The sequence below is a fragment of the Psammomys obesus genome, unplaced genomic scaffold (genome assembly GCF_907164565.1).
Source record: "Psammomys obesus unplaced genomic scaffold, mPsaObe1.curated_primary_1811, whole genome shotgun sequence".
Lineage (NCBI taxonomy): Eukaryota > Metazoa > Chordata > Mammalia > Rodentia > Muridae > Psammomys > Psammomys obesus.
The window spans coordinates 1,145,696-1,169,342 of record NW_026592776.1 but is presented as its reverse complement, the minus strand read 5'-3'; the positions used below and the strand labels follow the sequence as shown (position 1 = coordinate 1,169,342).

Below are 23,647 nucleotides of genomic sequence, written 5' to 3'. Positions count from 1 at the left end.
AAAGAGAGGTGCAAAAGCTAGTGAGTGTGTGAATTAGACTTCAAAAGGTGGCTCATAACTTCACTATCACCAAGAATTGCCTATACCCAAATAATGGAAGACACTTCCCTCTCTCTAATACTTTGAAGTTCTCAGAAATTAAGTTACTAAGCAAACCAAGGTTTTAGCAAGTCAGAGACATTTTCCCCTCATCAATGCCAGAAAATCCATGTTGCTAAAGAAAATTAAACAGCATTTGCATATTTCAAGTTGAAATGTTTTTTTGAACTGAAACTGATGGTTATGGTAAAGGCTTTCCAATTTCAAACCGAAGGAGGAAAAAGCCAAATGCATTGGTGACTACAGAAGGTAAAATATGTTTCAAGAATTATAGCTTATTTTAAGGATATTTGTGTCAAACAAGCACCTTAGAGACAGAAAATTTACCATAACTGATTAAATCCCTGTTTTAAAATCATTTAAAGTTTCTGTAAGAATTCCTAAGGACATATAACAAATGGAAAAAAAAAAAACACTGTTCAGGAAACGTCACTAAATAGTCTAAATAGTGATAAATAAGAAAAGTAAAATTCTAAAGCATCAAGTGACAGAATTCTTAATGTAGCCAAGAAGATGGGATTCTCTCTAGCTCTTGAGTCCAGCATGATACCATGGCCTGGTGTTGTAGGTGCTCTATTCCTATCAAGCGTGATCAAAACAATCAGGGCTTCCCTTTTCCTTCCAGCACATGTTTTAAATAAGGCAGAGGCTCTGTCCTAGGCAACAAGAACAACAAATATCTCCTGACTGCCTTTGCCCCTGCTCATTCCGACGGTGAAGATTCCATGCCAGGATATAGAACCCAAGAAGACCCAGCGGCTGCCACCTCAACCCTTTGCATCACTCATGGAACAACGTATCAGCACAAGAGAACTTACTGCCTCCATTGCCTGCTCCAGAGCATCAGTAGAGCTTAGTGCCTGAGGAAGTGGCTGTAAACACAGCTCTGCAGCTGTCATTAAGGAGCTGACTTTATGTGTAATGCAACATGGGGTATTTTCAAGTCTAAGGGCAATGTTTAAAAAGAGAGATTGGTGGCAAACAGCTAAGAGGAGTCTGATAGCACTATGACAGCAGTAACTGAAAGGTGGATCAGCTGCAAATTTTTAAGCTACAGGAAGAGACAGCTAAAAGAAGCTTTCCTTGGGTTAGAACAGGCTTTTAAAAACTGGGTTTCTACTGGCATGAAAACAGGCTGGTGGATCAATGGAATTGAACAGAAGACCCAGAAATTAACCCACATACTTATGGACAACTGATTTTTGACACAGATTCCAAAACCATACAATGGAAAAAAAAGATAGCATCTTCAACAAATGGTGCTGGTCTAACTGGATATCTACATGTAGAAAAATGCAAATAGATCCATATTTATCATCCTGCACAAAACTAAAGTCCAAGTGGATCAAAGACCTCAACATAAAATCAGACACACTAAATCTGTTAGAAGAAAAAGTGGGAAATAGCCTTGAACTCACTGGCACAGGAGACAACTTCCTGAACAGGACACCAACAGCACAGGCTCTAAGATCAACAATCAATAAATGGGACCTCAGAAAACTAAAAATCTGCAAAGCAAAGGACACTGTCATCAGAACAAAATGACAGCCTACAGATTGGGAACCCTATATCTGACAGAGGGCTAATATCCAGAAAATATAAAAAACTCAATAAGATAAAAAAGCAAAAAATCAAGTAATCAAATTTAAAAAATGGGATAATTATACTAAAATCTGTACACATAAAGAAGCTAATCAAGAAGGAGGACCCTGGGTAAGATGATCAATCTTCACTCAGAGAGACAAACGGGATTGACATTGGAAGAAGGAGAAAACAGGAAACAGGACAGCACCCTTCCATATAGAGCCTCTGAAAGACTCTACCCAGCAGTGTATCAAAGCAGATGCTGAGACTCAACCAAACTTTGTGCAGAATGCAGGGAATCTTATGAAAGAAGGGGGAGATAGTAAGATCTGGAGAGGACAGGAGCTCCACAAGCAGAGCGACAGAACCAAAATATCAGGGCACAGGGGTCTTTTCTGAGACTGATACTCCAACCAAGGACCATTCATTGATACTACCTAGAACCCCTGCTCAGATGTAGCCCATCGCAGCTCAGTATCCAAGTGGGTATCCTAGTAAGGGGAACAGGGACTGTCTCTGACATGAACTCAGTGGCTGGCTCTTTGACTCCCCTCCCCTCCACCCCCATGGGCGAGGAGCCTTGCCAGGCCACAGAGGAGGACAATGCAGCCAGTCTTGATGAGACCTGATAAACTAATATCAGATGGAAGGGGAGGAGGACTTTCCCAATCAGTGGACTTAGAGAGGGACATGGGAGAAGCTCAGGGAGAGAGGGTGTTCTTGGGAGGGAATGAGAGAGAGGGCTACAGCTGGGATTCAAAGTGAATAAACTGTAATTAATATAAAAAATAAAAATTTAATTAAAATGGGGTACAGAGCTAAACAGAGAATTCTCAACAGAAGAATGTAGAATGGCAGAGAAACAGTTGAAGAAATGCTCAATGTCCTTGGTTATCATGGAAATGCAAATCAAAACAATCCTGAGATTTCACCTTACACCCATCAGAATGGCTAAGATAAAAAACTCAAGTGACAACACATGCTGAGGAGGATGTGGAGAAAGGGGGACCTTCCTCCATTGCTGGTTGGAATTTAAACTTGCACAACCACTTTGGAAATCAATCTGGCACTTTCTCAGATAATTAGTTATAGTGCTACCTCGAGATGCAGCTATACCACACTTAGGCATATATCCAAAAGATGCTCAAGTACACAACAAGGACATTTATTCAACCATGTTTTTAGCAGCTTTATTTGTAATAGCCAGAAGCTGGAAACAACCCAGATGTCCCTCAGTTGAGGAATGGATACAGAAATTGTGGTACATTTACACAATGGGCTACTACTCAGATATTAAAAAAAATAAAATCGTGAAATTTGCTTGCAAATGGTTGGAACTAGAAAAGATCATCCTGAGTGAGGTATCCCAAAAGCAGAAACACACACACTGTATACACTCACTTATAAGTGGATACTAGATATATAATATAGGATAAACATACTAACATCTGTACACCTAAAGAAGCTAAGTAAGAAGGAGGACCCTGGGTTAGATGATCAACCTTCACTCAGAAAGGCAAATGAGATGGACATCAGAAGAAGGAGAAAACAGAGAACAGGACAGGAGCCTACCACAGAGGGACTCTGAAAGACTCTGACCAACAGGGTATCAAAGCAGATGCTGAGACACATAGCCAAACTTTGGGCAGAGTGCAGGGATTCTTATGAAAGAAGGGGGAGATAGAAAGACATGGAGGGGACAGGAGCTCCACAAGGAGAGCAACAGAACCAAAAAATCTGGGCCCAGGGGTCTTTTCTGAGACTGATATGCCAACCAAGGACCAGGCATGGAGATAAACTAGAACCCCTGCACAGAAGTAGCCCATGGCAGCTCAGTGTCCCAGTGGGTTTCCCTACTAATGGGAACAGGGGCTGGCTCTGACATGAACTCAGTGGCTGGCTCTTTGATCACCTCCCCCTGAGTGGGGAGCAGCCTTACCAGGCCACAGAGAAAGACAATGCAGGCAGTCCTGATGAGACCTGATAGGCTAGGATCAGAGGGAAGAGGAGGAGGACCTCCTCTATCAGTGTCTTTGGGAGGTTCACTGGAAGACATGAGGGAGGAAGAGTGGGAGTGGGAGGGGATGAAGTAAAGGGCTACAGCTGAGATACAAAGTGAACGAACTGTAATTTATTAAAAAATTAATTAATTAAAAACAGAACTGGACTTGTGGCTGAAGGCAGTGCATGATGGCAGTGGAGATGAGGTATTTTTAAGAGACATGATTCCAGATTGATGGTTGAAATTTTACAACAGATGGAACTTTGGCGCCTAGATTTTTCCAAATACTCATCAGAGTTTGCGAAAGGTAAGGACAAGGTCAACCAAGTTTTAAATTGCTCTACAGCAGTGAAAGTGCTGTCCCCCAGAAAATGGAAAAGCAGCTCTTTTGAGAGCTGCCTAGGACTTTTGTCAGTTAGTCAGTCAGCAGCAGGGCAGACCCGAAGATCTGGATATAGATCTGGCTTACTTAGTTCACATGGTTTCCCTCATCCTGATTTACTTCCGGGGCAAATTAGATGAACTGAGATTGTCTCTTTTTGCCTTTGCATCTAACCATCAATTTATGAGGATGTTTTCCCTGTCCTTCACCCGGGTGTAGCTTGTGGGAAAGTAGCTTGTGTATAGCATCTGGGAAAGCAATGGTCCCTGGTTATATAATTTGATTTCAGGCTTTTAGAGAAAAGGATCCAACTGATTCTGAGGTTTACAAAACACCTATACAACCCTATACACAGCTAGTTCAAATTCTCCGTAATTTATCAACAAACACAAAAAGTGACTTGTGAGAGAGTGAAGGCATGTGTGCATGCATGTGTGCCTATAATACTTTATAGACGGGGTGCGTTTAAGAACGGAGTACACAGGCCTACAGTTCAAGCAGGGAGCAGCAGTGTATTAGCAGCTGAGCTTGCAAATGTAAAGGCTTCAGCTCCTACTACTTCTCTGTTTTTGTTGGGAATAGAGGGAGGAAGGACAGCTGTTTCAGTTGTTTGTGGTAGGTGGAGATGGTCCCCCCCCCATCTTTCTTAGTGACCAAACTTTAGTGTTTAAAAATAATGTATTATCTCCTATACTCTCATTTGCACCTAGGGCCCAAATTTGAGAGTGGAGAACAGGGGGAACCCCTGTGCTTCCTGATTAGGCCTGCAAGTGAGTGAGTGTACCTTCAAGTGAGTGCATGCAGAGTCCCAGATCCAAGGTCCCTCTATGCTAGCAGCCAGACATCAGATCTCTCCTACCCATACCCCCACTATGGGCAACCTAGGGATCCTTGGGACAGCTTTCTCAACATTGAAGGCCTTGTTCAGTGGGTCTCCCAGTGGAGTGCAGGCAAACAGTTCCTGGAGCCCTGAAAGATCTGAATACCAAGAGGACAGTATATCAGGCCTCTAGGCCACGAAGTATACAGGGGACCTGCAAATGCTCATTGTGCTGGCAAACAGCATCAGCACCCCCTCCTGCACTTAAGCTCTACCCTTCCAGGCACCTATATGCTCTAGCACCCAATCCTTCAAGGCACACTTACACACACACACACACACACACACTTTTGAAAGGACATAAATATTGAACTTAGAAGACAATGACTTTTAAACAACTATTATGAAATAAATGAAGTCATGTTTTAAATATGAGAAAAAGAGGTAGTACTGGGAATGGAAGGGTAGAATGCAGGACGCAGAAAGAGGAAGAAAAAGGAGCAGGATTGACAAAGACAAATTATGTCTAAAAATAGCCTAATGAAACATTTCTCATGTTAATTAAAAAACAAGTAAGGCCGGCCAGATGAACAGTGGTCAAAGCTGCTTCCTCCAAGCATTGACAACCTGAATTCAATCCTGGGAACAATATAGTGAAACCAACTTTTTTAGAGATGTTCTCTGACAACATGCTAGGACATGTACAACTCCCCCCAAAACAAATAAATAAATGAAAAAATATTAAAAAACATAAACATAATTAAGCAGATCCCAAACAACACGATAATAATGTCTCAAATAGAAAATATCTATTTTTAAATATCTATTTAAAAAAATAAAAAGAACAAAATTCTGAAGTTAGAAAATTCAATCACCAAAATGAAAACATCATTGGAGAATGTCAGGTTAAGCAGACCTTGATAGATTGTTATCGCCATTGCAACCTGAGGAACAGAGTAAAAAGGATAAAGAACTATGTACAGTGTTAATTAAATGTGAAACAATGTTAAATGTACCAGTATATAGAACATATAATAAGAGTCTGTGAAGGATAAAGAGAAAAATGTTCAAAGAAATAACTGTTGAATATTTCCAGATAAGGATTGATCATCTCACCCCTGGACCTCTTTCTTGTTTATCTTCTTTAGATGTACATATTTTAGTATGTTTATCCTATCTTATACATCTATATAAGTGAGGATATACCATGTGTGTCTTTCTGCTTTTGGGATACCTCACTCAGGATGATTTTTTCTAGATCCTACCATTTGCCTGCAAAATTCATGATTTCCTTGTTTTTAATTGCTGAGTAGTATTCCATTGTGTAGAAGTACCACAATTTCTTTATCCCTTCCTCTGTTGATGGACATCTGGGTTGTTTCCAGGTTCTGGCTATTACAAATAAAGCTGCTACAAACATGGCTGAGCAATATCCTTGTTGTGTACTTGAACATCTTTTGGATATATGCCTAGGAGTGGTATAGCTGGATCTTGAGGTAGCACTAGTCTTAATTGTCTGAGAAAGCGCCAGATTGATTTCCATAGTGGTTGTACCAATTGACGTTCCCACCAGCAATGGAGGAGGGTTCCCCTTTCTCCACAACCTCTCCAGCATGCGTCATCTCTTGAGTTTTTCATCTTAGCCATTCTGATGGGTATAAGGTGAAATCTCAGGGTCGTTTTGATTTGCATCTTTCTGATGGCTAGGGATGTTGAACATCTACTTATGTGTTTCTCTGCCATTCTATATTCTTCTACAGAGAATTCTCTGTTTAGCTCCATGCCCCTTTTTTTAATTAGGTTAATCATCTAGAAAGACAAAGGGGATGGACATTGGAAATAGGAGAAAACAAGTAACAGGACAGTAGCCTACCACAGAAGGCACCTGAAAGACTCTACCTAGCAATGTATCAAAGCAGATGCTGAGACCTATAACCAAACCTTTGGCAAGGTGTAGGGAATCATATGAAGGAAGGAGGAATTAGTATATCCTAGAGGAGTCAGGGAGCCCCACAAGTTCCAAATATATCTGAGCACAGGGGTCTTCTATGAGACTGTTTATCCAACCAAGGACCATGCATGGATATAACCTACAATCCCTGCTCAGACATAGCCCATGGTAGCTCAATATCCAAGTGGGTTCCCTAGTAGGGGCGACAGGAATTGTTTCTGACATGAACTCATGAGCTTCCCCTCCTCCCTGAGGTAGGAGAAGCCTTGCTAGGCCACAGATAAGGACATTGCAACCATCCTGAAGATACCTGATAAGCTAGGGCCAGATGGAAGGAGAGGAGGATACCCCCTCTCAGTGGACTTGGAAGGGGGCATGGAGGAAATGAGGGAGGGAGGGGAGGATTGGGAGGGAAAGAGGGAGTGGGCTACAGCTGGGATACTTAAAAAAGAAAGAAAATTTCCCAAATTTGAACCAAAAAATTCTGGGCCCAAGTTTTTTTTTTTTTTTTTTTTTTTTTTTTTTTTTTTTTTTTTTTTCTGAAACTGATATTCCATTCAAGGAGATAACCTAGAACCCCTGCACAGATGTAGCCCATGGCAGCTCAGTGTCCAAGTGGATTCCCTAGTAATGTGAACAGGGACTGTCTCTGAAATGAACTCAGTGGCTGGCTCTTTATCACCTCCCCCTGAGGGGAAGCAGCCTTGCCAGGCCATAGAGGAAGACAATGCAGCCAGTCCTGATGAGACCTTATAAGCTAGAGTCAGAGGGAAGGGAAGGAGGATCTCCCCTATCAGTGGACTTGGGAAGGGACATGAGAGGAGATGAGGGAGGGAGGGTGGACTTGGGAGAGGATGAGGGAGGGGAGTACAGCTGGGATACAAAGTGAATAAACTGTAACTAATAAAAAAATAATTTAAAAAAATGAAAAAAAAGAAAATTTCCTGAATTTGACAATTAACATTAAATCTATATAACTAAGAAACTTAATGAATTTAAAGCAGGCTGAAGACAGAGGGTCTAAACTTACGAATACTATACTCAAAATCTTGAAAGATAAGTGGATAAGAGCAGCTGCTATTCAAACATGAGGAGCTGAATTGAGATCCCAGCACCTACATAAAATATCAGGCATGGCTGCACACCTGTATGATCAGTGCTGTTAGGGGCAGAGACAAGAAGATCACTGGCTCCTAGCCTACCTCCAGGCTCAGTAAGAGACCCCGTTTCAAAGAAATAAGGCAGGGATGACAATGCAGGATACCTCACATCTACTTCTAGCTTCCATGTGCATTTACACCTGCACACATATTTGCATACACACACACACACACACACACACACACACAAATCCTTACAAAGACAACAGATAAAATCTTGAAAGCAACAAGGAAAAACTGTCATGGATAAAGGAATTCTACTAAGACAATAAAAAAGACAGTATTTAACTTCTTATAAGAAACAGTGAAAGCACTGGGATAACATTTAAAGTCAACCCAAATTGGGAGAGGGGCTATTAAAGTGTAATGATACATATTGGCACATACCTATAATCCTAGCGTGTAAGAGGCAGAAGCAGGGGGGAATGCACATTCAAGGATAGCCTGGGGTACCTAACAAGCTCAAGGCCAGACTGAGTTCCTTAGCTCAAAAGTCTCAAAAAAAAAAAAAAACAAGGACTAAGGAAATTGCTCAATGGTAGCCTATTTCCCCTACTACATGCAAGGTCCTGAGCTTGATCTTTAAGCATTGTACAAATAAAATATTGTATGATTGCTAATTTCTTCTCTTAACTTATTTAAAAATCAAGTACAGAAATACAATATACTTGACAAGCAGAACAACAACAAAACATACAGATGGGAATAAAGTTGTACTGGAATACAGATGATAGCAAATGGTACCTGAATCCACAGACAAATGAAAAGAGGCAGAAAGGCCAAACAGAAAGATCAATACTATACTTCCTCCCCACCACACACATATGCACATACCCATGTGCAATCTCTTTTCTTGTCAGTTTAATTTAAGCCAGCTATAGTGGTTCACTTCAATAATCCCTGCACCTAAAAGGCTGAGGCAGGGATACTGCTGTGAAGTTGAGCCACACAGCAAATTTCAGGTTAGTTGGAGCAACGGTCAGACAGAAAGACATCATCAGAACAAAAATATTTATAAATATCACAATAACGCAAGGCTTCTATATCATGGAGGCAGATTAAAGGCACAAGGAGAGAATCTATTTATATATACTTCTGAAACAAAGATTTCTGCTGAAATCTTGTTTGCCTTATTCCTTTAGCAAACCTATCTTTCCAAATTTCACAGGAGTAAACTTTGCCCTAGTCCTGCTGAAATCCGAATAAGGTGTGAAAACAGCATTTCAACAAGAAGGATGTGTGCTGTGACCTGTTCTTGCTCAAGAAGGCACAGCCAATAGCAGCAGGGACTGATAAAGGCTTCCTGGAGCTAGGAGAGGGGCCGAGTTGGGAACAAATGCTTAGCTACTGTTAGAGAAAAATTAGGAGAAAGAGAAGAAATGCATGAACTCCAAATCAGCTCAATGAGTTTAATCAACAGGACTGGAGAGACAGCAGGAATCTTAACACTTGGGAAGGTAAAATTTCCTTTGAAAAAAAATCTTTCAAAAATCATCCCAAAGTTTTAGAAATTTGTCAGAAAGAAATTGGGACTAATGACTACATGTTTAAAAGTAATTCATAAACTCCCATGAAAGAAGCCTTCAGAGGACACTGATTTTCTTTTTACAAAGAAGTGTGGGACCCACACATTTTCAAAGGATGAAACTCATTCAGACTTTGGTGAGTAAACAGACAAATTACAAAGAAAAAACAATGATTAGCATTAAAATATGTTAAACTGTGAACCGGGATCAGCTATTTTGAACTGTTATAAATGGAAAACTCTAAAGAATCCAGCTCCTTAAAACAAATTTAACAAAGGCAACTTAGTTTACTCCATAAAGGGATACCACAACTAGTACCCTAACCACAATGATATGTAAACCTTATTCTAGACAATCTAGATATTTCAAAAAGGATGATTATGGGAGAGTGAGTGAGGTCAGAAGAAAAACCACTGCTCTCTGACATTGCAAAGTTAGGTGGAGGAATATGTTCCTTCAATTTTTTAGTTCCTAGCCTAGCAAGTAGAATTTCCAGTTCTTTCCATTTGTAACTATAAAACTGTGAATAGACTGTCTTATACTATCACCAGGTTAAATAACAGACAGTTTTCATAAGCACACATTACAAAAGTTTACATTGTCTTAAGTGCCTACCTAATACACCATTATCTTACTGTGTTCTTTCAGTTTAATTTTTAAAAAAATTAAGTATCACCCTAAGATGTCATATTTGCATGATATCTTTGTACTGTGGTCTTTCCCTAAAGATAGCTTCCTGGTGGCAAAATTACTGGAAGAGTCACAAGGTTTTTTGTTTGTTTGTTTGTTTGTTTGTTTGTTTGTTTTGTATGTGTAGGTGTGTAGCCAAGTGCCAATAAAAATTTATCTTTGTATCAGCAGAGAAGGATATGAAAATTTAATCGCCCTCTCAGTTGAAGCAGGCCATATTTTGTTTTTAATTTTTGTGAGGTTATATGAATAAGAAACACATCAATACTGAAAAGAGGCAGTTTCACTGCAACTCTAATACAACAATTTGAAAAATTCAAAGGGCCAAGGATTAAATTCCAGCTCCACCCAATAAAGATGGATGGCTCTGAGAAGTGTACTTCCCTATTTGAAATTTAGTTTGATTGTCTTTAAAATGGGGACAATAGTATCAACTTCAACAGGTAGGTGGTAGCTTAAAAATTGGGGCATTTTATGACATTGTTTGTACACAGTGGGCATCCAACAAGCATTAGCTAAACATAATAGCTCTAAACTAGTTTTGAACCAGGGAATCCATTAATTCTTGAAGTTCTATGAACATAAATGAGACAAACTTCATCTTTGTCATCATTTGCCTTCAGCTGAAATGTAACACTTTACATCATCAGGAATGTAGGTAAAATTGCTGTAGTCATATCAGAAAAACCAAAGGCTTTGTCACTAATAAAAATAATGAACATTCCCCTATTGTAGGGCCTAAAGACATCTCAAAATAACATTTATGTCCATCATTACTACAAAATTATTACTTTCTAGAGCTTCTGTTTTATCATATTTAATACATTAGTAAAATAGCATGGAGGTTCATACATGTATCTTTTTTTAATTTAACTTGACTATAATTCAATATAATTAGTTTTCTTTACAAATCTTTGTGTTTAAGCACATCAAGACATATTCTCAAAATCTAAAGGCTATAGACTCTTGCAGCCTGAAACAGGAAGGCATATTATTCCCTGTGGGCTAAGAAATACCACTCATGACTGTCTACTATCTACAAATGTATCACAATGTCTTACTGTGGCCCTGGGGTTCACAGATCAAGTTTTGTATGATTGTGGGGTACAGCTCATTTGGAAGCAGTTGCCTGGACTCTTCAGGACAGGCTCAATACTAGAGCATGTTGGGGCTTCCACTCAGTTATCCCCTGCCCCCGTTTTTTAATTTAATTTCTGTTGCTGTGATAAAATCCTGAGACAGAAGCAACTTGAAGGGAGAAGTTTGTTCAAACTACAATTCCAGATTACAGTCCACCATTGCAGGGAAGTCAAGGTAGGGACTTAAAGCCGCTGGCCACACCCACAGTGAAGAACAAAGAGGGATTTCCATGCACAAACTGAGTGCTGAGCTCCCTCATAATGCAGGGCCCTGCCAATGAAATAGGGGTGCCAAATGCATTTAGGGTGAACCTTCCCATCTCAGTCAAATTAAGAAAAATCTCTCACAGGCTAAACCAAGCCAGGGAATTGTTCACTGCAATTTTTCCCTGGTTAATTTTAGGTTGTGTCATATCTATGTGTGTGTGTGTGTGTGTGTGTGTGTGTGTGTGTGTGTGTGTGTAGAGAGAGAGAGAGAGAGACAGTGAGAGGGAGAGAGAGAGAGAGTGTAGAGGGGCTTCATTGTACCATAGCATATGTGAGACTCAGGAGACAACATGCTAGAGTTGGTTTTCTCCTTCTACTGTGGGTTCTAGGTATTGAACTTACCAAGTGCCTTTACCTGCTGAGCCATCCTGCTGGCCCAAGTTCACAATTAAAGCTAACCATCACATGCACTACATTCGATCATGACTATCCAAAAACATCTAGGGTTGCTCCTTTGCTACAAATGCTTCAGGTAAAGTAGCCAATGGTCCAAGACTAGGACAGAAACATAAACTGGCAGTCTGAAGAGGTATGGCTCTCATACTCATGTGCTTGAATGCTTGACCCATAGAGAGTGGCACTATTAGGAGGTATGGCCTTGTTGGAGGAAGTATGTCACTGTAGGGGACAGCTTTGAGGTCTACTATGCTCAAGCTATGACCGGTGTGGCACACAGTTTCTTTCTGTTGCCTGGAGATAAAGATGTACCACTTTTTGCTCCTCCAGCATCATGTCTGCTTACACTCTGCCCTGCTTCTCGCTATGATAGTAAGAGTTACCTTAGCACGGTGTCTCTTTACAGCAATAAAACCCAAACTAAGATACAAACCAAGGGCCCCCTTATAACAGCACTTACTTTTATTTATGGCTAGCAGTAGGTAGCAAAATGAGTTGTCGGCAACACAGGGTTTATGAATGAATTCTTTGGAACAAACACAGTAGGTACAAGTTAACTTTATAATGAATGACTTCTATACTTGACCTTCCAGACAGATATTTATACAAGTCAGAAGAGGAAAAAACTCATTAAGGGCAGATGGTGATTTAGTAAATACAAAGTGAACTGAGTTCTGAGTACTTGCAGATGAATGCTAGCTAGAATGAACCTTCAGAGTCTCACATCCTAAAATGCAAATGGAAAGAAAAGCATGGAAGACTGAGAAAAATTATCAAATTAACAAACATGTTAGAATACTTTCTAAAAATTATCTAATGTGACCCTATGTGACATAGTCAACCAACCGAGGAAGAATATCCAAGTTGATAGCAATCCAAAAATAATTATGCTATTGTTCCACTTTTAAAGTATGTGAAAATATATTTTATTACAAAGCTTGAACAAAGCTCAGAACTCACCCAGTCATTTATACATGAGTAAACCTAAACCAAGCAATGTGAACTAATTGACTCCCAGATGACTACACAGCTAAACAAAGCCCAGGCCTTTTTCTCTCTTTTAAAGGGATTCTGGAAATGGTCACTTCTGCAAAATTCTGAAAATCTTTAAATAAATCTAAATAAGATGCACTAAACGAACAGGTGGGTGGTGGTAATCTTTATGGTCTGTGAATCATGCCTTAAAGAAGTGACAATGCTATCCTGGCATCCAAAGACTTACTCATTTAGTAGGCACAATTTAATACTAATCATGTGGTTCTGACATTGGTCTTGTGATATTTAACAGGTAAAGAGACAAGTTTTATGGTTTGCACTTCCCAAGTACTCCTACATGTAAGAAAAAAAAAAAAAAACAAGATCATAGGAATGAGAGAGACAAAAAAAGACTCTAATAGATAGAAGGTGAGGTAAAAATGACAGAAGACCGAGAAATCAAATATTCAGTAGGCAGAGTTTGTATGTGTCTGATATTCTATGTATGCCCAAGCATGTCTACTACTCAGCTGTTTCTCTTCTTATACAATTCATGGACCCCCACATTTAGGCTGACTTGTCCCATACTAATTAATGCAATTATAACTCCTCACAGGCCAACATGCTGAAGACAATCTCTGAGATTAGAATCACTCTTCCCAGCTGGCTCTAGACCACCACAATATAAACACTAAAATTATTTATTCTCTGTCTGTCTGTGGTTGTAGCCTTGCTTGAAATTGAGCCTTTGCTAAAACTGGTAAAAATCTTTACTTGGAATCAGCAAAAAATCCCAAAGGACATGGAAAAGACTAGAGGACTTTGCTTTTTAAAAAATGTATCTTCAAATACTGTATATTAAGCACACCTGTGTTGTCAATTTTGTAGAACCTAGAATCTCCTGGGAGATGGGCCTCTGGGGAACTGTCGTGATTATATTGAGGTGAGATGACCTGCCCACTGTGAGTGATATTTTTTTGATGGGCCCCTGGACTTCATAAATGGAGAAAGGAAGCTGAATGGGAGTATTAGTTTGTCTCTCTCTCTCTCCTTCCTGACTGTGGTCACAATGTGACAACTGGCTTTCTTGGAATGACAGACTGTACCCTCAAACTCTGAGCCCAAATAGACTCTTTCTCCCTTAAGTTGTTTTTGTCACAGTATTTTCTCATAACAACAGAAGCTAAGTTGTCACCTTTGGTAATTTTGGCTCCAAAGCCATTACGAACTTTAAAAATGAGGAGGGTAAGAGGAAAAGATCAGGAAAAATTCCATTATACTTGAACATGGACTTAACCATACCCATATGTTGGAGATGTCCAGAACTTAAAATAATGCTCCAAATATTGCCAACATCTGTTTCTCAAAGAATTTTTAATTCATTGGGATTATAAAGACAACCCTTAAACAGGAACAACGAGTTTCTATAACATCGTATTTTCCAGAAAAAAATAAAATAATCACCTAGTTCAAAGGCCAAGAACCAGATTAGTTTTTAATAAAATTGTAGTTTTTAATAATGTGATCCTAGCTTGGAAATTTAACTCTTTTTTAATACAAAACAAGTGAACTCTGGCATTAGGACATGAGAAGGGAAAATAAGGCCTGGTGTTCTTTCAATAATTTCTTCCATAAACATAAAATACATCATACCACCAAATAATTGTCCTGAGATGTAGAAATGGTGTAGGTCTGTCTTTCCTCTCTCATAAAGTTATATACTTTTCAGGTTATAAACCTTCAACTCAATTAAAAAATATACTTCTGTGCTTACCAGCTTGAGGACTGCATTCCTTACTCTTGAGGTACACATGACTTCTGTACTTCTGTTGTTTCTCCAATGAGATGCTTATAATGCATGCAAACCCAGGTGCATTATCCAGATCCCCACCAGATGGGAGCTCTTCAGCAGACCAGCTCTGCTGTCAGACCCTTTTGGAACTTTGTCAGTGTCAAAATCTAATTCACCCAAGGTTTTACTCCTTCTAGGGAGCATACAAAAGTGTTAAAACATGGGCATCTCATGACAACTCAGAACAGAGAACTCAGACCTAACAGGGAAGCTGGCCACAACACCATAGCTATACTCATCTCTTTGCCCAATCTGGCTTCATTCCCTCCCCTTGCCCAGTGTGGACACCAATGGCACTTCTTAATTAGCCTCTTGGACCCTAAACTGAGTCTCAGACTCTGCTTCCAGTGATTCACATAATCAACTCATGAAAAGGAAAATAAGAACAAAAGAAGCTGCTGAATACTTGTAGAATATGCACACTAGTGACAAAGTACCAGGATGTTTAAGAGGTAAAACAGCCGCAGGGCTGATTATATATTCAGTCTTTTCCTTTAATAAAGATGCAATCTTGATCTGGAACTCACAGAGTTCGACCTGCCACTGCCTCATGAGTGCTGTGAATAAAAACATATGCCACCACCCATATGATTTTTCAAATTAATTTGTTATTAATTACAGTTTATGCACTTTGTATCCAAACTGTAGCCCCCTCTCTTGTCCCCTCCCAATCCCATCCTCCCTCCCCCTTCTCCACCCATGCCCCTCCCCCAGTCCACTGGTAGGGGAGGTCCTCTTCCCCTTCCATCTGACCCTAGTCTATCAGGTCTCATCAAGAGTGGCTGCATTGTCTTCCTCTGTGATCTGGTAAGACTGCACCCGCCTAAGAGGGAGGTGATCAAAGAGCAGGCAAGTCAGTTCACATAACATGATTTCTAAATTGATAAAATATTGAAAGTGGCTATCTTTATCTCTAAAACAACAGAAAACAGCACAATAATTAATGTGGATAAAAATACAGTGGTTAAGAGCACTGGCTGTTCTTCTAGAGGATCTGGGTTCAATTCCTAGCACCCCAACTGACAGTTCACAACTGTCTGTAACTACAGTTTCAGGGAATATGAAATCCTCATACAGCCATGTGCGTAGGCAAAACACTAACGCACAGAAAATAAAAATAAAGACAAATAAGACAAAATAACAAAAAATACAGCAAAAGTGAGAAGTCATTTCTTAGAACGCTGACAAAAAAAAAAAAGCCTTGGAATAGTGCTACCTCAAGATCCAGCTATACCACTCCTAGGCATATATGCAAAAGCTGCTCAAGTATACAACAAGGACATTTGCTCATGTTTGTAGCAGCTATATTTGTAATAGCCAGAATCTGGAAACAACCCAGATATCCCTCAATTGAGGGATGGATATAAAAATTGTGGTACATTTACACAATGGAATGCTACTCAGCAATTAAAAACAAGAAAATCATGAAATTTAAATTTAAATTTAATGGTTGGAAGTAGAAAAGATCATCCTGAGTGAGGTATCCCAGAAGTAGAAAGACACACATGGTATCTACTCACATGTAATATAAGACAAACATACTAAAATCTATACACCTAAAGAAGCTAAGCAAGAAGAGGAACCCTAGGTAAGATGCTCAATCCTCCTTCAGAAAGGCAAATGGGATGGACATCGCAGGAGGGTGAAGACAAGGAACAAGACAGGATCCTACCCACAGAGGGACTCTGAAAGACTCTACCCAGAAGGGTATTAAAGCAGATGCTAAGACTCACAGCCAAACTTTGGGTAGAGTGCAGGGAATCTTATGAAAGACCTGGAGGGGACATGAACTCCACAAGGGGAGTAACAGAACCAAAAAATCTGGCACAGGGATCTTTTCTGAGACTGATACTCCAAAGAAGGACCATGCATGGAGATAACCTAGAACCTTGGCACAGATGTAGCCCATGGCAGCTCAGTGTCTAAGTGCCCTAGTAATGTGAACAGCGACTGTCTGACATGAACTCAGTGGCTGGCTCTTTGATCACCTCCCCCTGAGGCAGGGGCAGCCTTATCAGGCCACAGAGGAAAACAATGCAGACAGTTCAGATGAGACCTGATAGGCTAGGGTCAGATGGAAGAGGAGGAGGACCTTCCCTCTCAGTGGCCTGGGGGAGGGGCATGGAAGGAGAAAAGGGAGGGGGGAGGGTAGGACTGGATGGGGGATGAGGGAGGGGGCTACAGCTGAGATACAAAGTGAATCAATTGTAATAAATAAGTCTTATAGTTTTCAAATATTTGAAACTAAAGGTCGTATTAAAAGATTTTTGTCAAGTGCTTTTTTATAATCAATTCTGAAAAATAAATTAACAGTTCTACTTATAAGAACAATCAAAATGATAGTCTAATTGAATTTAAATCAAGGTGGTGAAAAATGTATTCTGGAAACTATGAAACACTGTGTTGTCAGAAATTAAAGACAACAAAAATAAATGGATAGATAGTCCATGTTCATGAATTAGAAAATTTAGTATTGTTACGATTCTGCTTTAGTTTCTTGTCATAGTGCAGTTACAAAATACCTCACAAAAGGAACACAATAAAGGTTTTATTTTTAGCTCATGATTTCAGGATATGATCTATAATGGTGGAGAACATAATGTTGAGAGGGGCTCCAGCTATAGTAATTTCTAGCACTGGGAAGGGAGGAGCAGAAGGGTCAAGAGTTCAAGGTCCTTCTCTATTACATAGTAAGTTCAAAGCCAGCCCACACTACATGAGACCCTGTGTCAATCAACAAGAAAAATACATACTTTATAAAGTCTCTGATGAGGAATTTGGTTATAGAATAAATAAAGATCTCTTAAAACCTCAAAGTACACAACCTAATTAAAAATGTAGCAATGACTGCATTGTTCAAAGCCCAAAGTGGGAACAACTTAAGTGTCTATTAATGAGGACTAGAGAATAAATGTGGAATAGCCACACAGTGGAATGCCATTCATAAATAAAAAAGAATAAAACTATGAGTGTATGTTACATCGTGAATGAATTTTTAAATAATCATGCTAAATGAAATAAAGGCAAAAAGAATACATAATGTGTGGTTTATTTATATGAAAAGGCAAATCTATAAATAGGCAGAGGTTAGCAGTTGCTTGCAGCTGAGGGTAAGAATAGGGATGGTCTGTAAGTGGGCAGCCTGGGAACTGATGTAAATATTCCAATACTGGATCACTGCAATGGCTGAACAACTCTATAATTTATTAAAAATCACTAAGACAGACAGTGGACTTAAAAGAAGTGGAATTTATGCTGTGTATATTGTATCTAAGTAAAGCATAAAAGAAACCCAAGGACATGAGAATATGAGCATTATCTGAAAAGGGGGTGAACAAAAATAGCCCCAAAGAGGAAAGGAGGCCAGAAAAACTGAGGATGTTGCAGTCTGAAGACTAGGGATGGGCTTATCATCCTTCAAATCCCTATCAAGCATTGATCTTTCATATCAGCTTGAAACCAATGCATTTTCAGGCACAGCTCTAGACCCAGGAAACCACTCCCTGAAGACCTCAAACAGCTTGGTTTTCACTTCTATACACATTATTTTAAACATGACAATGTTTTCATGTTCAGAGCATGGCATTTAGTCTGTACTGGATTCACATAGCTTTACACCTCACTACCTATGACTATGGTGGTTGTAGGGCTATGGTGGTTGTAGTGGGGGGGGGGGAGTTCCTGTGTGTTTAACCTTTCCAAAGTGATCACATACCAATAATTCTATCAGTTTCTCTCTTGTATCATCTGATGTCATATGATTACAGAACCCAATCACAGACGGGATAATTGAGAAAACTCTTAAAATTCTATTGGTTAATATCCACTTATGAGTGAGTATATACCATGTGTGTCTTTCTGATTCTGGGATACCTTACTCAAGATGACCTTTTCTAGTTCCCACTATTTGCCTGTAAATTTCACGATTTGCTTAATAGCTGAGTAGTATTCCGTTGTGTAAATATACCACAATTTCTGTATCCATTCCTCCATTGGGGGACATCTGGGTTGTTTCCAGGTTCTGGCTATTATGAATAGAGCTCCTATGAGCATTGTTGAGCAAATGTTCTTGTTGTACAGATGAGCATATTTTGGATATATGCCTAGCGTATTAGCTATATAATACAGGATAAGCACAGTAAAATCTATACTCCTAAAGAAGCTAAACAACAAGGAAGACCCTAGGAAAGATGCTCAATCCTCATTCAGAAGGACAAATGTGATAGATATCAGAAGCAGGAGAAGACAGGGAACAGGGCAGGAGCCTAGCACATATGACCTCTGAAAGACTCTACTGATCAAGGTATTGAAGCAGAGGCTGAGACTCATAGCCAAACTTTGGGTAGTGTACAGAGGATCTTATCAAAGAAGAGGGAGATAGAAAAAAAAAAAACCTGAGCCCTGGGGGCCCTGAAGAGATTGATACCCCAACCAAGGACCATGCACAGAGAGGACCTAAAACCCTGGCTCAGACATAGCCCATAGACTCAGTCTCCAAATGGGTTCCCTAGTAAGGGGAACAGGAACTGTCTCTGGCATGAACTCGGTGGCAGGCTCTCCGAGCACTGCCCCCTGGTGGTGCAGTGTTGTCAGGCCACAGGGGAAGATAATGCAATCAGTCCTGATGAGATCTGATAGGCTAAAGTCAGATAGAAGGGGAGGAGTTCCTCCTCTATTAGTGGACTAGGGGAGGGGCACAGGGGGAGAAGAGGGAGGGAGGATGGGATTGGGAGGTGATGAGGGAGCGGTCCACAGCCTGAATACAAATTGAATAAATTGTAATAAATGATAATAATAATAATTTTAAAAAATTATATTGGTTAATTTACTTTGACATTCTGTTTTAATGTTTAATCACCATTAGCTGCAAGCTGTCCATTTTGGTGATGCAGCCCACTCTTATTTACCTTATTTCCATCCCGGGTGGAGTGGGGAATTCACTCTTTTTTTATTGTCAGAAGGGATAACAGGGAAGGATGGACATGGATACAAGGACTCCCACCTTTATTTCCCTAAGTCTTTCCTAGTTGATGCTATTTTGTTTCCTTCAAGTTACCACCAGGCATTTTCTAATTCTCCTGAATGGTCTGATACTTTACAGTTTCTCAATCATTAGAATGCTGGACACTGAATTCTAATGAAATGCCAACTGTAGCAGAGGTGGTTGTTGCTAAATTCTCTAGAATAAGTCATCCACAAGCAGACAAACCATACTGGAAGAATGAAGCTAAGTTATACTTAGAATTACTACAAATGTTGAGAGAATTCCTGGATGATTAGGAGGATACCCCAGAAAGGCATTTGTATTTCCGTTTCTTTTCTGAAGAGGAACTCCAAAACACTCTCATGTCTTTTTTTCTAAAAACACTTGTTTGCAAATCCATGTTCCAACACACTTTGCTTCTAAAATGTCATCCTTTGGTAGGGAAGGAAGGTTTATCTCATGTGGGAATCTCTGTGGGAGTCCTGAGTTTCTCAGCTGCTCAGTGGGACCCTTTGAAGAGTAGTCACACAAAGCTCCTAGTCTCCTACTCTGCCCCGCTGAGAACCTCATCTCCTGTGCCCTTTCCACAGTGTCCCTAGAGGAACTCCAAGTGGAATAGGAAGTGGTACAAGCCTTTTCCTTCTAGAAGGGCTGATAGAAAAGAAGCTGTGATTTATGAGTCTAACTACAATGTCTCAAAACACAATGCCAGAGGGCAGTGGGAAGTAGCTTGGAGTACATTCAACAGGTAGGGCCAAGAAATGGCTCATCAGTTAGGAGCAGTGATTGCTTTTCAGAGGACCAGGCTTTGAGTCCCAGCACCTACCTGGCAACTTAAAATCTTGTGTAATTCCAGTTCTAATGGATTCAATGCCCTGTTCTGGACTCCAAGGACAATGTATGCAGATGGTACACAGATAGAAATGTAGTCAAAACAACCATACACATAAAGTATATATTTTTTCAAGACAGGGTTTCTCAATGTAGCAGTGACCATCCTGGAGATCGCTCTGTAGACCAGGCTGGCCTCAACTCAGAGATTTGTCTGTCTCTGCCTCCTAAACTCTGGGATTAAAGGTATGCATCACTGGTTTCTGCAGGTTCCCCCTGGGCCCAGATTTTTTGGTTCGGTTGCTCTCCTTGTGGAGCTCCTGTCCTCTCCATGTCTTTCTATCTCCCCCTTCTTTCATAAGATTCCCTGCACTGTGCCCAAGGTTTGACTATGATTCTCAGCATCTGCTTCAATACCCTGCTGGTAGAGTCTTTCAGAGGCCCTCTGTGGTACATTTCCTAGTAGGGGGAACAGGGGCAGTCTCTGACATGGACTCAGTGGCCAGCTATTTGATCACTTGACCCCAGCAAGGTGGCCTTAGTAGGCCACAGAGAAACAGGATCCAGGCAGTCCTGATGATACCTGATAGGTCAGATAGTAGGGGAGGAGGACCTCCCCTATCAGTGGACTAGGGGAGGGGCATAGGGGAAGAAGAGGGACAGAAGTTGGGACTAGGAGATGAGGGAGGGGGTTACAGCTAGGATACAAAGTGAATAAATTGTAATTTTAAAAAGGTGTACATCATCACCACTTGGATGATTTTTTTTTCTAATATAGGGTAATTTTGGGATTGTCTGAGGAAGTGATCTGTTGAAATGTTTTTAGGGTGACAGTTTCATTAGCTTGTTCAAAGCAACATGGTGATGAAAGGATGGAAGTACAGGAACTTGTTTGATGCCAATCTGGAGACTTCAATATTTAAGAAAGAAACAGAAACAGAAGGAAATGGAATTCCATCCCACTTCTATTTGTGTTAGAGAATATCAGTCTTGGCCCCCATATGAACTGGGGTACAAGTGCACATTTCTCCATTAGCAGGAAAACCTTGATGGGCAAGTATAGAAGGTTGTGATCCAGAAAATAAAAAAGACTTTTGTTGACTGCAGGACTGACCCAACTCACTACCAAGTTCAAAGCCCTAGTGAGTAATGAATATATATATATGTGTGTGTGTAATGAATATATATATACACCTGTCTGTCCTGACCTTTTGCCTCAATTTCTAAATGACTAAGTGGGTCCTACACTACCAATTGAGTTGTAGGACAAGTGACTTCTAGTTGTTTTCTCAGAATCTAAATAGACAGCCATAATTTTAAAAAATCACCTATACAGACTGGTGAGATGGCTCAGCCAGTAAAGGTACTTGCCACTACGCTTGCTGATCTGAGTTCAATCCCTGCTACTCACATGGTATAAAGAGAACACTGGCTCCAACATATACGCCGTGCATGCCCCACCCAACTGCTGCACACTGTTGAAATACATGGAAATGTTGTAAAAACCCTCTTTGCTACCCATCTGATTATCAGTCAAGCACTTTACTAACTTACATAAATATGGCTTTAAAATCTTAAAATGTGATACTTACTATGTTCTTCTGAGTAACCATATCCTGAAAGAAAAAAGAAAATATTAATATAATTTTTAAAGTCAATTCTCATAAGTGTTCCCCCATCTTAAAGGCTTAATCATTTGGTTTGCCCCCTGAAAGCTTTAAATACAATGAAATACAAACTGTAAAATTCAGATGCCAAGAAAAACTGATCATAATTGGTTCTGCAACTATTGGAGAAGGTTTATATTTATAAGAATATTTTCATTTATATTAGAGACTTATTTATTCATATATATTTTAAGATTTAACTTTGGGGTGCTCAATGTCCTGCTTCTTGCTGCACCAGAGAAAAGCATCAGGTATAGTAAGCAAAGCACTGGGCTATGCTTCAATTTGAAACTATTTCTTGAATGGACTAATATGAACGCTTCAGAATATGCCACTGTTAGCCTAAGAATAGTGTTGTTCAAAGTAGTCCTGACAACCCACTAGAGCTGTATAATGACAACAGTATTTGTGAACTTAGCATGATGGCTATTCAGCTTGATTGTAACATTTTTTTACACCGAAACCACACATTTCTTTGAAAGAATATACAATTAAATGGCTTCCATGTAAAACATGTATTATATATAGTGGCATTTCTATTTTCTCGTAAGAAGTACAGTCTCCTGTTTTGGTGTTAGGTATACCTAGTTAGTCATTTCCATTTTAGGAAATATTTGTACTATTAAAAAATTAAAAACTTTGCAACCCCTACAACCATAAAAAAATTAAAACTTATCTAGTTCCTAGGAATTTATTGAAGGTTTTGCTATGACACAGTCGAGGAAAAAGTATTATACAAGTGGGAATATACATTCTAACTTCATGTTGCTCAAAATATGAATATAAATTTTTATATTTATAGGGAGGGAGGGTGAGAAATGGAGGGAATGAGGGAGGGGGCTACAGCTGGGATACAAAGAGAATAAGCTAATTTATAAAAAAATAAATTTTAAAATGCTAAAAATTTCACACTTATAATGTTTCTAAGCACAACTAATTTAGTAAATAGAAATTAGTATATACAAATCTAAAATAATCTAGATTGGTTTAAAGACTTTAGAAACTATTCTATAACATCACTTATACTGACAAAAGTTTCCTTTCTCAATCACATGGATGATTACTATACAGTACAGTCCTGAGCACTAATTATATAGTACCCATTTATGCAAAGTGTGCATAAAATTCACTATATATAGTTTAAACACCTAACATTTCTTGCAGGAAATAATCTCTAATTATTACAGAAACCATAAAATTCTGGTTTACTATTAAATCTCAAAAAACATAAACATCTGACTTTGGTATCAAATTGTACTGCTATATAATCATGATTTTTTTTAAATTTATTTTTTTATAAATTACAGTTTATTCACTTTGTA

The 23,647-nt window shown here is 39.5% G+C and overlaps 1 protein-coding gene across 1 annotated transcript in view; it reads right to left on the bottom strand.

Annotated features, from left to right (window-relative positions):
• Map3k15 (mitogen-activated protein kinase kinase kinase 15) overlaps nucleotides 1-23,647 on the bottom strand; it is a 160,257-nt gene that overhangs the window by 120,762 nt on the left and 15,848 nt on the right. The window contains exon 3 of the mRNA XM_055615731.1: nucleotides 22,251-22,274. Within this exon, the coding sequence (XP_055471706.1) occupies nucleotides 22,251-22,274 (24 nt within the window). The remainder of the gene's footprint in view (nucleotides 1-22,250; nucleotides 22,275-23,647) is intronic.